Below are 15,829 nucleotides of genomic sequence, written 5' to 3'. Positions count from 1 at the left end.
TTCATCACATCGTGGAGTGGAGGGATAACTAAGATAAGCCCCCCTGCACATGTGATAGCCGTCTGTTGGCCTAAAGTCACCTCAATCTGTGACGTAGGGGTGACGGTCACGGTGGGAATCCTGACCCATTGGTGACAGCGGTCAGGGGAATCGTGACAATTGGTGGCAAGGCGGTGGGATATCTTAGAGCATTAGTGATTTGGTTTGAGTAATCATTCCTCTCACTAAAAACTTGCAGAAAGTTCTTGCGAGGACTCCGCGCAAATAAGTTTGGAGAACGAACTCAGTGCTTTTTAGTTGTGAGTCAATTGCGTACTGGTAATTATCCCTTCCCTTTCTCTTCGTTTTTCTATCCTATCTTTTATTTGGCAACCATGGCTGCGAAAGGGGAAGCCTGGTACAACCAGCAGAAGAAGGACTTTCTTGCTGGGATATGCACGTGCCATGGCCTGAACCCCCAGGGCAAGACCAAGACTCAAATGGTCGCTGAACTGGTGCAATTTGAAGCAGACCAAGCCAGGCCACAGAGCCCAGAGGCCGCAGAAGCCAGCACAAGCGAACATGGTGCTGCAGCAGAGGTCCAACCACTGAATACGGGCCCTACTGGCAACCAGGGGGGTGCAGACCTCCTCCTGCAGCTGGTTCTGCAACAATGCTCCGCAGATGACCTAGAGAGATGTCTGCAGCTGATCCAGCAATACCAGGAGCGAGCCGAGAGAGAGGCCCGAGCCGAGCGGGAGGCTGAGAGAGCCGAGCGCCAAGCCCAGCGAGCACATGAATTGGAGATGCTCCGGCAGGGGGGGATGCCCTCCACCGCCCAGAGACGTGAGCCCAGCAGCGCTCAGATACCGAAGCTCCGGCCCGATCACTTCCCTGTTATGGAGAAGGACGGAGACTTGGACACTATTCTGCGGGCCTTTGAGAAAGCCTGCAGACAGTACCGGCTGCCTACAGATGAATGGGCACGATACCTGACACCAGGGCTGAGAGGTAAAGCTCTGGAGGCGTTTGCTGCCCTCCCTCAAGAACAAGATGGTGACTATGAGGCCATCAAGCAGGCTCTGATAGCCAAGTACCAGCTTACACCCGAGGTGTACCGTAGAAAGTTCCGGACCCTCCAACGTGGCCCACACGACAGCTACAGTGATGTGGTGCATGGACTGGGGACCCACTTTGACCAGTGGACCCAAGGACTGTCAGTGACCACCTTTGCACAGCTGCGAGACCTGATGATCAAAGACCAGTTCTTTCATCTTTGCACAGCTGAGGTGCGACAGTTCGTGATGGACAGAGAACCCAAAGATGTGACGAAAGCAGCGCAGATTGCCGATGCCTATGAGGCCAACCGTAGATCGGAAGGGCGGAAGCCAGTCACCACCAGCTGGAGAGGGGGTAAGCCTGCAACCAACGCCAGTATCCCTGCCAGCCAACACACCAGAGGTCCTGGCCCTGTAGCCAACAGCACCAGACCTACCACCGAACCTCGCACGTGTTTCACCTGCCATCAGACTGGTCATATCAGTCCCTCCTGCCCAACCAAGCAGAAGAACACCCCAGCCAAGGCCCCAGGGCCTAATGCAGCAGTTCTTTTGGTGGGTGGTGTGGTTGGGAGGGTGTGTGACAACGTACAGCCCGTCACTGTGGGAGCCCATGTTGCTACAGGCCTCAAGGACACCGGGGCTGAACGAACCCTCATCCGACCCGAACTGGCGGCCCCTGAAGAAATCATTCCGGGGAAAACCCTAACTGTCACTGGGATTGGGGGCATCAGCTGTCCCTTACCGATGGCCCGGGTTTTTATTGATTGGGGTGCTGGGAGCGGGGTGAAGGAAGTGGGGCTGTCGGATAATTTGCCCACTGATGTTTTGTTGGGGACTGATTTGGGGAGGTTGGTTGCCCACTACGTCACTGATACCCCTCCCCAATCTACTAATAAGGGTAACGTTAACCCTGATGATGATGATGGGAGATCGCATGTGTTACCTGACCATGCTTTATCTTGTAATGATGCATCTAATAACCATTTTTTCCCTAGGATTGATGGTGAAAATGTTGTACCTGTGCCAGCTGAACCTGATAATGATTTTTCTGTGAAGGTTAATGTGTCCATAGGTACAGGCGTGCCCAGCCACGTCGCTCTGCGGAGTGAGACGGCTGAGGAACCCCTAACAGGGGCAAGTATCGGTGCTACAGGAAATGGGGAGATGCATGGGAACCGTGAGGAAGGTGATGCCATGAAAGTGACCAGTGCCACCGAGGAAGGTAACTGGCCCATAAGTAGCACTGCCCCTGGAGTGTTGGGGGTGGATGGGGAGGTAGAGCCCATAGCAGCGCCGGCTGATGGGTCTGTAGAAACCCCCGGGGAGACAGCCTACGTAGCTGCTGTCACCCGCAGTCAGAGTGCCTGGAACGCAGATAGCTGTCTGCCTTCCGGACCCTCCTCAGTCACCACTGTGACTGACCCAGAGGTGGACCCAGAGCAGGTCCAAGAGGGTTCCCGTGGGGAAGGGACCCTGACATCGCTTCTGGCTTCCCCTAGCCAGGAGTTTAAGGCCGCTCTGCACACAGATGCGAGCCTAGAGAGTTTGAGACAGCTTGCCGGGACGCACTTCTCCGAGGCTGATAAGGAGAAGGTGTTCTGGGAACGAGGAAGGTTGTACCGGGAGACAGTACCCGGAGAATCACAAAAGGAGTGGTTGAGGGAAAGACAGCTGGTCGTCCCACAGCAATTCCGGGGTGAGTTGTTGCGGATTGCCCATGAGATCCCGCTAGCTGGACACTTGGGGATCAGCAAAACTAAGGCCCGGCTGTCTCAACACTTCTATTGGCCTAAGATGGGGACAGATGTGTCAAACTACTGCCGCTCCTGTGTCACCTGTCAAAGAGTGGGGAAGGCGGGACCTGCTATTAAGGCTCCCCTGATCCCTTTGCCAGTGATAGAGGAGCCTTTCCAGAGGATCGCGGTGGACATTGTGGGCCCGCTGGCCGTCCCCAGCAGCTCTGGAAAGCAATACATCCTTACTGTGGTAGACTATGCTACCCGGTACCCAGAGGCAGTAGTTCTGTCGTCAACTAGGGCAGATAAGGTGGCGGATGCCCTGTTGGCCATCTTTTCACGTGTAGGGTTTCCCAGGGAAATGCTTACTGATCAAGGGACCCAATTTTTGTCTCGCCTAATGGAGGCTCTCTGTAAGAGAATGCAGGTGAAGCACCTGGTATCGAGTGTGTATCACCCACAGACCAATGGCCTGTGTGAACGCTTCAATGGTACCCTCAAACAGATGCTACGCATGCTGGTTGAGACTCAAGGGCGCGACTGGGAGCGGTACCTCCCACACCTGCTGTTCGCTTACCGAGAGGTTCCGCAGGCCTCGACAGGGTTCTCCCCCTTCGAGCTCCTGTATGGCAGGCGAGTCCGGGGACCCCTTGGGTTGGTAAGAGAATCCTGGGAAGAGGAGCTGAACCCTTCTGAAGTGTCCATAGTGGAGTATGTCATGCACTTCTGTGACAAGATGCAGACCTTGACGCAGTTGGTGCATGACAACATGACGCAGGCTCAGGCTGATCAGAAGCACTGGTACGACCAGAACGCCCGGGAGCGGACCTACCACGTGGGTCAAAAGGTGTGGGTGCTGGTCCCCGTACCAACGGATAAGCTTCAGGCCGCCTGGGAGGGCCCGTACGTCGTCCACCAACAGCTCAACCCGGTCACTTACGTGGTCACGCTTGACCACGCTCGGGGTAGGCGAAAGGCCTTTCACGTCAACATGATGAAGGCTCATCACGAACATGAACCTTTCGTCCTACCGGTCTGCAGCTTGCCCGAAAACGGTGAGGAAGACATCCTCCTGGACTTGCTGGCCCAAGCCAAGGCCAATGGGTCCATCGAGGATATGGAGGTAAGCGCCTCGTTAACTGAACCCCAGCGGGTGCAGTTGCAAACCACACTGGAACCTTTCCACTTCGTGTTCTCCAACCGACCTGGGAGGACTGAGTTAGCAGTCCACGAGGTGGACACCGGGAATCACGCCCCACTACGGCGAACACCCTATCGAATCTCTGACCAGGTGCAGCAGATTGTGCGCCAAGAGATTGATGAGATGTTACAGCTGGGGGTGATTCGACGGTCAAAGAGTGCGTGGGCCTCACCTGTAGTTCTCGTGCCAAAGAAGGACCGGACCACCCGTTTCTGCGTGGACTACAGGGGGCTCAACGCCATCACAGCCTCTGACGCGCACCCCATGCCGCGCATCAAGGAGCTGCTTGAGAAGTTAGCTGGCGCAAAATACCTGACAATAATGGATTTGAGTAGAGGATACTGGCAGATTCCCCTGAGCCCCGAGGCGCAGGAGAAGTCCGCCTTTATCACGCCCTTCGGACTGTACGAGTCCACGGTCATGCCCTTCGGCATGAAGAATGCCCCTGCCACTTCCCAGCGGATGGTCAACCTCCTGCTTCAGGGACTGGAGACGTACGCCGTGGCGTACTTGGATGACATTGCCATCTTCAGTCCCTCCTGGAAGGAACACCTGCAGCATCTCGAGGAGGTGCTCAGGCGAATTCACCAAGCAGGACTGACTATCAAGCCCGGAAAGTGCCAGATGGGCATGAGGGAGGTTCACCACCTGGGGCACCGGGTAGGCGGGACCACCCTGAAGCCAGAGCCTGACAAAGTGGGAGTGATCGTGAACTGGCCCACTCCCGTGACCAAGAAACAGGTGATGTCCTTCTTGGGCACTGCAGGGTACTATAGGCGCTTCGTACAGCACTATAGTAGCCTGGCAAAACCTTTGACGGACCTCACCAGGAAGAAGCTACCCCACATCGTCAACTGGACAGATGGCTGTGAGGGGGCCTTCCAGGCATTGAAAACCGCACTGTGCAACGCCCCTGTGTTGAAAGCAGTCGACAGCAGTCGACCGTACATGGTGCAGACCGACGCTAGCGAGTTTGGCCTTGGTGCTGTGCTCAGCCAGGTTGACTCGAAGGACCAAGAACACCCCGTGTTATACCTGAGCCGGAAGCTTTTGCCGAGGGAAGTGGCCTACTCCACCATCGAGAAGGAGTGCCTGGCCATAGTCTGGGCCCTGCAGCGCTTGCAGCCCTACTTGTACGGTCGCCCCTTCACTGTGGTGACCGACCACAACCCTCTGCGCTGGCTAAACGCCATGTGTGGAACCAACGGCAGGTTGCTACGCTGGAGCCTTGCCCTTCAGCAGTTTGACTTCACCATTGAACACAAAACGGGCAAAGAGCATGGGAATGCAGATGGACTGTCCCGCCAGGGTGAACCTACTGAGGTGCTCATGGAGGCATACCGTGGGGTTCTGCCTCCCTAGCGCAGACCAAAAGGGGGAGGTGTGAGGACAATGTATAAAATCGGTAGTAGTTTCTCTGCCTTTTAGCACCATAGCTGAGGGAATTCGGCACCGCTAACCATGGTGCTGTGAAACACATGGTCGCTGTAAACCCCCCCCCCTCTTTTTTCCCTTCCTGAATACAACCAATCAGCCCTAGGACAAACACTGGGTAACCTGAAGCTGTGTGTGAGCAGGGTGTGGCCTTACATTGCAGGTGACCAATCATGCAAAGCCACCTGTGGTCCCTCCCTTCTTAGTCAGGAATGTCTTTGTCCTGAGAGTCTCACAACGTAAATATCTCGGAGACCTCAGTGAATATCATTAGTGATGCCCCAAGGCTGGAGTATATAAGCCCCCACACTTAACCCAGCCAGCAGTTGGAGTTTTGTTGCCTGAGGACTTGATCTGTACTATGCATTGGGACATCTGGGGGTCTGCCTGCAGCATGGTTTTGCCTGACCTGAACTGAGAACATGTGAGTGTTACCTTTTCTTATTTACTCCCTGTTTATTTCATAATTACCCTTGTACATATTTGCAATTGTCTCATTTATAACATCTTTATAAAATATTTTTGATAAAGCACTGCCTGATTTTTTATGGGATATAATATTATATATTAGTCCGTTCTCCTGTTCTAAACCGTACCCTAAGTCTCTTGAAGGGAAAATACGCTACTGTTACTGTTGTGTTGGGTTAGCTTCGGACCCGTTTAATCGAAGCTGGTGGCGGCGATACCGTGTGCAGACTGTTGAGTGATGCTGCAGTGACTGCGGCGTTGATAATTATTGTTCCTGCCTGAGTGGGAGTAGTTATCGCGTCGCTGCAGCGTGCCCAATAGCCAGTACATAGAAGGCAGCCTTTCTGGCGACTAATTACCCAGGGTGCAGTACCTAATCTGACCTGAGAGTAAGGGGGGCGCCAGAGAGCTGCAAGTGTTAAGTGGAACTGTAAGTGGGATATACATAAATCCCTGCAGTTTGTGGTATATTGAAAGCAGTGGGATACCTAGAATAAGCCCCTGTTGTAAACTAAGAGGTCAATAGCCTTGTGTTTGTTTTTTCATCACATCGTGGAGTGGAGGGATAACTAAGATAAGCCCCCCTGCACATGTGATAGGCGTCTGTTGGCCTAAAGTCACCTCAATCCGTGACGTAGGGGTGACGGTCACGGTGGGAATCCTGACCAATTGGTGACAGCGGTCAGGGGAATCGTGACAGGGAGGTTGATATAAAGCACTCCACTACAATGCAGAACATTATACAGAAGTAATGAGCAGTACAGTTATAAATGCAGCTTTCAGGAGAGGTAACAAACTTACTAGAAAACTACAGCTGGGAGTGCAGTATACAGCAGTAGTGAGGAATGTAGCTGTGAATCCTGCTCTGGGGTGAGATAAAATAATCACTAGAAAATTGCAGCAAAATCTCTGCATGTCTGCCTCCTTATGCCTCTTTCTTTCTCTCTACTAATCCTCCCAATTCCATAGTCTGCAATAAACAGCTGTTACCTGATCTTACAGTTAGCAGGATGGATTTTAGCAGTTTTCTGAGTGAATTCAGGAGGCAGGAGAAAAAGTATAGTTGGGCAATACCTGAGGTTAGGCCAAGAATGGAAGAATGAAAGGTCAAGGAGAAAGACCAGAGGACAGTCATGGGACTAATCTAGGAGGTCAAGGGAGATAGAAAGGAGACAAAAATTTGATAGATGATCTCGCCTTCTCTTGAGAAGCTGCAACTCCCACCTGGAGGCTGGAACGCCAAACTAAGCATTAATCGTCAGATCAAGAGCAGATAAGTCAAGGCTCTCATGACGGCGGTCAGAGCGGATATTGACGGCATGGTCAAAAGGCGAGAAACTGAGGTCTCCTCATGCTTAGGAACTCACACAGCATGTGAAACGCGTTGATGAGCATTTTTCATTCCCCTCTTTAATATGGATTTCAATTGTTTCAAATAAACAAGTGATTTTATTTTCTTGGACTAGACTGGACAACCACTCATCCTTTCCTCTGATTACCGCCCTGCAGCGGCTTTGTTCCAGGCGGTGAAGGACTAAATTTGGACATGTTGGCAATCCGGTGAACTTTTTTCTCTTTTCTACATTATGTCATCCTTCTAAGCTACCCAGGGACCGGACCCGTCGTCCCCTCCTCCCCCAGTGCTGTAAATTCCACGTATCTCCGACATTTGGCGGTTTATTGTTGTACCGTAACGATGTCATAACGTAACAGCTTTATAGCTTCTGACTGCGGAAATCCAATTATCCCAAATTACTGTCTTGATTGTAGCCCAATTAATGTCAGCTTTGCATTGTCAGACGCGAGGGGACGGCGGGTGTAACGGTTTCATTATACACGGAGGTGAGCTGATGGCGGCGATATTCCTGATGATTGCTACCTGCGGTAACATACGGTGCTCGCTCGGGGACAGAACTGCCAACTTTATGGAGAATAATGGCGCTCTCCCAGAACGCAGCTTAGCCCAACTGCATAGAAAATTGACTTGTCAGCTTCAAGGTCAAAAAATTGATTTTAAGGTCAAGATTTTAAGGTCCAAGATCACTAGGAGGTCTTATATTTATTTTCTATTGTCCATCCGTTGCGACGGCCATGACCCACTTTAAGCTTTCTACTGTTTGATTATTTTTGCTCCCTCTACCTACGTCTTTGTCTTCTTTGGTCCATTAGTCAGGATGGCCTTGCTTCTCCTCTGGTGCTGAAGAGTAAGTACAGGAAAGATATATATCTTGGTACCGTGTTAGCCAGTAGATGGAAAAATATTTAGAATTGAGAGTCCTCAGTGGTTGATACCTTTTAATGGCTAACTGAAAAGATGGTAACAAATTGCAAGCTTTCGAGACGACTTTCGAAGAGTAAGTAGACACCTATCGAAGTCCTGAAGAGCATAAAGCCCCTACAAGAAAAACAGAAGAGAAGTCTTCTAACCCTGACAGGAGATCCACTCGTTTTAGTAGGAATGTAACTTTGGGTGGTTAAAGAGGTAGCCATTTCCCCCCCCAAACCCTGGGGTCTAGTGTTAGAAGTGACCCATAGTAGGTGAGATGCTCCATTATACAGTTTAGCTTCTGGATGCTTGAGCAACCTGACCTGTTCAAAAAACATGACCACACCTGCATTATGACATCACTTAAAAGGATTGTCCAGGGTGGTCAACCCTAAGGCAGGTCTCATTCGTGAGTTCTGCTTTTTGGATCTTCGTCATCACAACTGTTCATGTAGCAATAAAATCGAATCACTACAATCAGTCTCTGGATAATAAAAAGGGAAATGTTCCCTTCACCTCTGTGAATCATCATGAAGGAGAAAACCCAATTATCCTGCAATTTGTTGGTATCGTCAGGCACTGAGCATTGCTGTCACGTTGGTCCTTCTTTAAGTCCCAGTCTGCAGGAGAACGTCAATTTAACTATTTACTGTAATGCCATTGATTTGCGGTTTAGTACAAACGTGCAAAAGACCACAGGTTCAAGTCCCCTAAGGAGACTAAGAATATAAGTAAAACAAAAAATAATGTTTTAAGAAATATTAAAAAAGGATAAAAGTTTAAATCTTGCCCTTTTCCAAATTCAAAGATTAAAAAAACAATTTAAAAAAAACTGAATAAATATTCCCTATTATAATTGTACAATCTTCAATATAAAAATTTAAAATGATTTAGAGCTTAAAAGCAGAAAAAAAAAATGTAACCGACAGAATTGTTGCTTTTCGGTCACCGTAGCTTCCCCCCCCCAAAATTAAATCAAAATCATCACATACACCACAAAATAGTCCCGCCAAAGACCCATCAGCTCAGGACGCAAATCCATCAGCGAAAAAATTAAGAAGTTGCGGTAACACAAAGCACATTGTTTTTCATAAAGTTCAAATTTTTTGTTAACCACTAAAATGTAATAAAAAAATACCCATGTTTGGTATCGCCATAATTTACTCCCCGGGACAATCATGTCGTCAGGTCATTTTCACTGCATAATGAACGCCATAAACATAAAACCCAAAGACAATGGCAGAATTCCATTTTTGCATTTTTTCAATTCAAATTTTATTTTTCAATATGGTAGAAACCAGTCGGAACAAAAAAAAAAATATGATTCTTGGCTGAAGGAGAGAAAGAAACAAAACCAGAAAACTGTAGATAATTCATCACTCTCCATGGACCACGGCGTCCACCTTAAATCTTCTCTGAGCCTCCAGTTTCCTTGCTATACCTAAGAGAGGAAAATTGGGTCAGGGGATCTTTGTGAGTTGCAGGAGTCCCCTACATCCACGAATCCTTCCATTCCAACTTGTCATTCACAAAGCCGACGTCACTCAGCCGCGAGCCCCTTCCACGCTGCGCCTTCCCGAATGTCCACGTATCAATGAGTTCAAGACCGGAGGGATAAGGAGATGCTAACCGCTTATCACTTAAAGACGCCTGAGGAGCCGCGATAACAAAGTCGCTGATTAGAAAGAGTTACAGGATAAATAACTTATTCTCCAGCCCTACTTTCATGAGGGATTCGATGCTTAATCCAGAAAGTCACCGTCCTCCCCCGGACTGATAAAAGCCTTTCATATGGCAGCGCTTCACGTCTAAAATGGTAATTTATTTTTTTTCAGCTGATGGAGCAATTCTCGAGGTCTTTAAAAAGATGACTACGAGGAAGAGAGAACTTAGACATGTACATTTATCCTCCTGGAACATCTGAATTATCATAGATTGGCTGCCCTAAATACCGCAAAACTGGGTGAACCGGTGACATAGAGTAGAGAGGGCCACCATGCCAAGAGGACCAAGTCTCCATCCTCCTTATCTCGGAGACAAATCGCTGTACTAGTTGCCCACTCCATTTCTGACTAACATGGGGGAGACTTAGTCAACAAGACCTTTAGCATAAACGTTTTTGGGAAATATCAAAAAAATAAAAATTGATGCCTCAAAATTGGGAAAAATCTAGACATCTTAGAGGGTTACGAGCAAAGCAATGAGAAAAGTATAGTTCCCACTTGTGGACAACCCTGCCTTATATAAAGGAACCCCAGGGGAAGACGCGGATGGCCATACATTAGCCGTTCAGTGGTTTAAATGCTGATTCAATTAAAGGGGTTAACTAGTGATTCAGAGCCACCCAATGGAGAGACTTCATGCTCAAAACCTTAGAATGTAACGGGTTTGCCACTTGCCACCACCATCCCTTATGGTGGTGCCAACGGGAAACCCCTTTAAACACAAGTGATCTGCCCAATGAAGCAGTGACCCCGGGGGCATGTTAGGAGCAGTAGTTATATGATAGCACTGTAGGAAAAGAATCAGTGGGGCAGGTAAGACCATCTAATGTATGGGGACCTCCTCACTGTTCCTTGATGGAAGAGGAGGATCGGTCAGTTGGATTTCAACATGCCCGTTCGTTTGCTGCTCAAGGGAGATAAGCTGCCCCCAGAGCTGCCTTGTGGCAGTGGCTTACTTTCCTAATTCACTACACACCAGATGTGAGCGTCCATTTGCACTAGAGGGTTGGGATTGATAGCTGTAGTCCAAAATCAGTGGGCCAGTTAAGACCATCCAATGTATGAGGACCTCCTCACTGTTCCTTGATGGAAGAGGAGGATCGGTCAGTTGGATTTCAACATGCCCGTTCGTTTGCTGCTCAAGGGAGATAAGCTGCCCCCAGAGCTGCCTTGTGGCAGTGACTTACTTTCCTCATTCACTACACACCAGATGTGAGCGTCCATTTGCGCTAGAGCGTTGGGATTAATAGCTGTAGTCCAAAATCGATCTGAAGCGTATGGCCATATTAAAGGGGCTCTCAGGGATTTATACAGATTTTTGCCAAGAGACTGAACTTACCTCTTCGACCCTCCGACCCTCTGCTGCCATCACGGTCTGCTTGCAGACCACTGCAGCCAATCATTGCTAAGTGAGATCAGTGATTGAGTGCAGCCTTCACAGAAGGAAGTCAGCATAAAGTATAGATGTTTTTTTTTGTTGTTGTTGTTTTTATTTTATTTAACCCATTCCCTGCTCTTTATAAAACCTGGAAACCCCCTTTAACATCTTGGCAGCTGCTGAGTGTATAAATGCCCGTAGGCGTCCTGAATACTGGGGTCTACGATGACTCACAGGTTCACCCCTTGCGTGCCAAATCATAATTAACGCAAGCAACAACAACAAACGGCCGCAGTTTCCGAAATAACTGAGCCGGGAACAGGTGGTGACCCCATCATAGTCCCACTCAGCGCCTATAACGGGGATTTATGGAGACGTATGTCCCCTGCACTGTAGCTACTGCTGCGGAGGCAGAACCAATTTGGAGGTGACATAAGGTTTATTGTCTCCCGTCATAAACATCGCACATTGCTGATTTACATTCTCATCCGCTACATGGCAGTAATGTGCACAGAAATCATTCCCTCCGAGCAGTGAAATCAGCACTCGCGGCCTTTTTACGCTTCAGCCATGGACTTGGGCTGTAGCTGATGTTGCAGAATATGTAATGAGCCCTTTAAGACCTAATCCGGAAATGGATTTAGTTTATATTTTTTTATAGGGTGCAATGCTCTAATTTTCTGAGACATCTAAATATCTCCTGTTTTCCTTCCTACAGCTAGCTAGAGTAACATGATAAAGTTCTGGCTGAGTGCAGCCACCACTAGAGGGAGCCTTAGAGCTTACTGAAGACATCCTGAAGAGTACAGCGGAATCTGTGTACACCACTGTTCAGTGAGCTCCCCCTAGTGGTGGATGTAAGCAATGAGAATGCTAGCATGTAAATCTATTGACTGTTTAGAGAGTTTCGAGCTCCGTAACGGAAAAGTTCAGCTTGTCTTGGTGAAGTCACAATGGTAGAAACAGATATTTGGAAAAAGAAATGGAAAACACTTCAAAATGAATAAAGGGTTCCCATTTTGCTAAGAAGCCTTTATAATTGGAAGACTGTCAGGACCCCCACGATCTTACAATTTAGGGGTATTCGTCCCAGATGCTGTATCTTCCAGTATAGCATCACTCCCACTGTTACGCTGTGTATCAGCACAGCCTCATTCACATGAAATGTGGCCATACTGCAGCTCGCTCCTTTGTCAGGGGCCACAGCACACCAAAGCCCCTCCAGGATGGTGGGATTCTTAGCAGTCAACCCTGAGACGGCAACTCCCCTTTAAGGCAGAAATTGTAACAACTTAACAGGACAAGATAAACCAGATCAAGATCCTCAGGGGTGTAACTAGAGGGAGGCGGTCCATGCATGAGGGTGTGGAAAGGGGAGGGGCATCAGAGAACTATTCAGCCTTGGCCACGGCATTAGAGGTATATCTATGGTGGATTTCACTTCCACTAAAGCCTTTAGATAGATGGGGTCTTTTCGGAGCATTTACATTGAGGCCCACAAGACTGAAGTTACACCTCAGCATGGATTCAGGGACACCTACAGTACAGACCAAAAGTTTGGACACATCTTCTCATTTAAAGATTTTTCTGTATTTTCATGACCATGAAAATTTCTTCATTCACACTGAAGGCATCAAAACTATGAACTAACACGTGGAATTATATACTTAACAAAAAAGTGTGAAACAACTGAAAATATGTCTTATATTCTAGGTTCTTCAAAGTAGCCACCTTTTGCTTTGATGACTGCTTTGCACACTCTTGGCATTCTCTTGATGAGCTTCAAGACGTAGTCACCGGGAATGTTTTCACTTCACAGGTGTGCCCTGTCAGGTTTAATAAGTGGGATTTCTTGCCTTATAAATGGGGTTGGGACCATCAGTTGTGTTGTGCAGAAGTCTGGTGGATACACAGCTGATAGTCCTACTGAATAGACTGTTAGAATTTGTATTATGGCAAGAAAAAAGCAGCTAAGTAAAGAAAAATGAGTGGCCATCATTACTTTAAGGCTATGTGCACATGTTCAGAAATTCTTGCAGAAATTTCCTGAGAAAAACCTGAAATTTTCTGCAAGAAATCTGCATGCGTTTTTTGCACATTTTTACCACCTTTTTGGTGCGTTTTTTTTTTCCGGACATTTCCCAATGCATTGTTTAGTGGGAAATCCGCAAAAAATCAATGAACATGCTGCGTTCATCAATTAATGAACATGCTGTGTTTTTTTACCGCGATGCGTTTTTTTCGCAGAAAAAAACGCACCATGTGCACAAAAATTGCGGAATTCATTCTAAATGATGAGATGCATAATGTATGCTTTTTTTGTGGTTTTATAGCCTTTTTATAGCGAAAAAGCTGCGAAAAATCAGCAACGTGTGCACACAGCCTTAGAAATGAAGGCCAGTCAGTCCGAAAAATTGGGAAAACTTTGAAAGTGTCTCCAAGTGCAGTTGCAAAAACCATCAAGCGCTACAAAGAAACTGGCTCACATGAGGACTGCCCCAGGAAAGGAAGACCAAGAGTCACCTCTGCTTCTGAGGATAAGTTTATTCGAGTCACCAGCCTCAGAAATCGCAGGTTAACAGCAGCTCAGATTAGAGACCAGGTCACTGCCACACAGAGTTCTAGCAGCAGACACATCTCTACAACAACTGTTAAGAGGAGACTTTGTGCAGCAGGACTTCATGGTAAAATAGCTGCTAGGAAACCACTGCTAAGGACAGGCAACAAGCAGAAGAGACTTGTTTGGGCTAAAGAACACAAGGAATGGACATTAGACCAGTGGAAATCTGTGCTTTGGTCTGATGAGTCCAAATTTGAGATCATTGGTTCCAACCACCGTGTCTTTGTGCGATGCAGAAACGGTGAACGGATGGACTCTACATGCCTGGTTCCCACCGTGAAGTATGGAGGAAGAGGTGTTATGGTGTCGGGGTGCTTTACTGGTGACACTGTTGGGGATTTTTTCAAAATTGAAGGCATACTGAACCAGCATGGCTACCACAGCATCTTGCAGCGGCATGCTATTCCATCCGGTTTGCGTTTAGTTGGACCATCATTTTTGTTTCAAGAGGACAATGACCCCAAACACACCTCCAGGCTGTGTAAGGGCTATTTGACCAAGAAGGAGAGTGATGGGATGCTACACCAGATGACTTGGCCTCCACAGTCACCAGACCTGAACCCAATCAAGATGGTTTGGGGTGATCTGGACCGCAGAGTGAAGGCAAAAGGGCCAACAAGTGCTAAGCATCTCTGGGAACTCCTTCAAGATTGTTGGAGACCATTCCCGGTGACTACCTCTTGAAGCTCAAGAGAATGCCAAGAGTGAGCAAAGCTGTCATCAAAGCAAAAGGTGGTTACTTTGAAGAACCTAGAATATAAGACATAATTTCAGTTGTTTCACACTTTTTTGTTAAGTATATAATTCCACATGTGTTAATTCATAGTTTTGATGCCTTCAGTGTGAATGTACAATTCTCATAGTCATGAAAATACAGAAAAATCTTTAAATGAGAAGGTGTGTCCAAACTTTTGTTCTGTACTGTATGTACTTCTCTTCACAAGGAATATGTAAAGATGGTCTCGCAGTATGTGTAACTGTCTCTTTTGTGTTTTCAGAGACGTGCCAGGAAGGTGAAGTGTTGTCTCATCTCCACCGGGATCGTCGTAGTTTTGGTGGTTATAATCATCATTGTTGTCTGCGTTAGAAAATAGACAAATATGAAGATTCTCTTCCACGCTTCCCGCTGGAGTGAATGTATCCTCGGCCTGTGGTGTCTCCCGCAGCCTCTCAGCTTTCCTACACCTCCGCCTGCACTGTGATACGCAGCCGCCTGCTCGCGGTGACTGAATATACTACTATCTGTGTCTCATGAATCTGTGTGTGAAGTTTGCATTAAAAATAATAAAAATAGATAAAATGATATTTGTCTCTGAGTCAAGAAAATATCCATCACCAGAAATCACAAGTAACTGATGCTCAGATGATGTCACAGTGAGAGCAGTGAGGTCACAGTCTATGTAGCAGGTCAGTCTGTGATTGGATGATGTCGCAGTGAGAGCAGTGAGGTCACAGTCTGTAGCAGGTCAGTCTGTGATTGGATGATGTCACAGTGAGAGCAGTGAGGTCACAGTCTATGTAGCAGGTCAGTCTGTGATTGGATGATGTCACAGTGAGAGCAGTGAGGTCACAGTCTATGTAGCAGGTCAGTCTGTGATTGGATGATGTCACAGTGAGAGCAGTGAGGTCACAGTCTATGTAGCAGGTCAGTCTGTGATTGGATGTTGTCACAGTGAGATCGCTGTCTATGTAGAAGGTCAGTCTGTGATTGGATGCTGTCACAGTGGGAGCAGTGAGGTCACAGTCTATGTAGCAGGTCAGTCTGTGATTGGATGATGTCACAGTGAGAGCAGTGAGGTCACAGTCTATGTAGCAGGTCAGTCTGTGATTGGATGATGTCACAGTGAGAGCAGTGAGGTCACAGTCTATGTAGCAGGTCAGTCTGTGATTGGATGATGTCACAGTGAGAGCAGTGAGGTCACAGTCTATGTAGCAGGTCAGTCTGTGATTGGATGTTGTCAC

The 15,829-nt window shown here is 47.9% G+C and overlaps 1 protein-coding gene across 2 annotated transcripts in view; it reads left to right on the top strand.

Moving 5' to 3' along the window:
• TSNARE1 (t-SNARE domain containing 1) overlaps positions 1-15,170 on the top strand; it is a 348,915-nt gene extending 333,745 nt beyond the window's left edge. For both annotated transcript variants that reach the window (XM_069731990.1, XM_069731989.1), the window contains one exon: positions 14,866-15,170. In XM_069731990.1, the coding sequence (XP_069588091.1) occupies positions 14,866-14,961 (96 nt within the window). In that variant the 3' untranslated portion in view covers positions 14,962-15,170. The remainder of the gene's footprint in view (positions 1-14,865) is intronic.
• The last annotated feature ends 659 nt before the right edge of the window (positions 15,171-15,829 follow it).

The sequence above is a fragment of the Ranitomeya imitator genome, chromosome 6 (genome assembly GCF_032444005.1).
Source record: "Ranitomeya imitator isolate aRanImi1 chromosome 6, aRanImi1.pri, whole genome shotgun sequence".
NCBI classification, from domain to species: Eukaryota; Metazoa; Chordata; class Amphibia; order Anura; family Dendrobatidae; genus Ranitomeya; species Ranitomeya imitator.
Note: the sequence above shows the minus strand (reverse complement) of the source record. Positions and strands in the feature narration are given on the sequence as shown.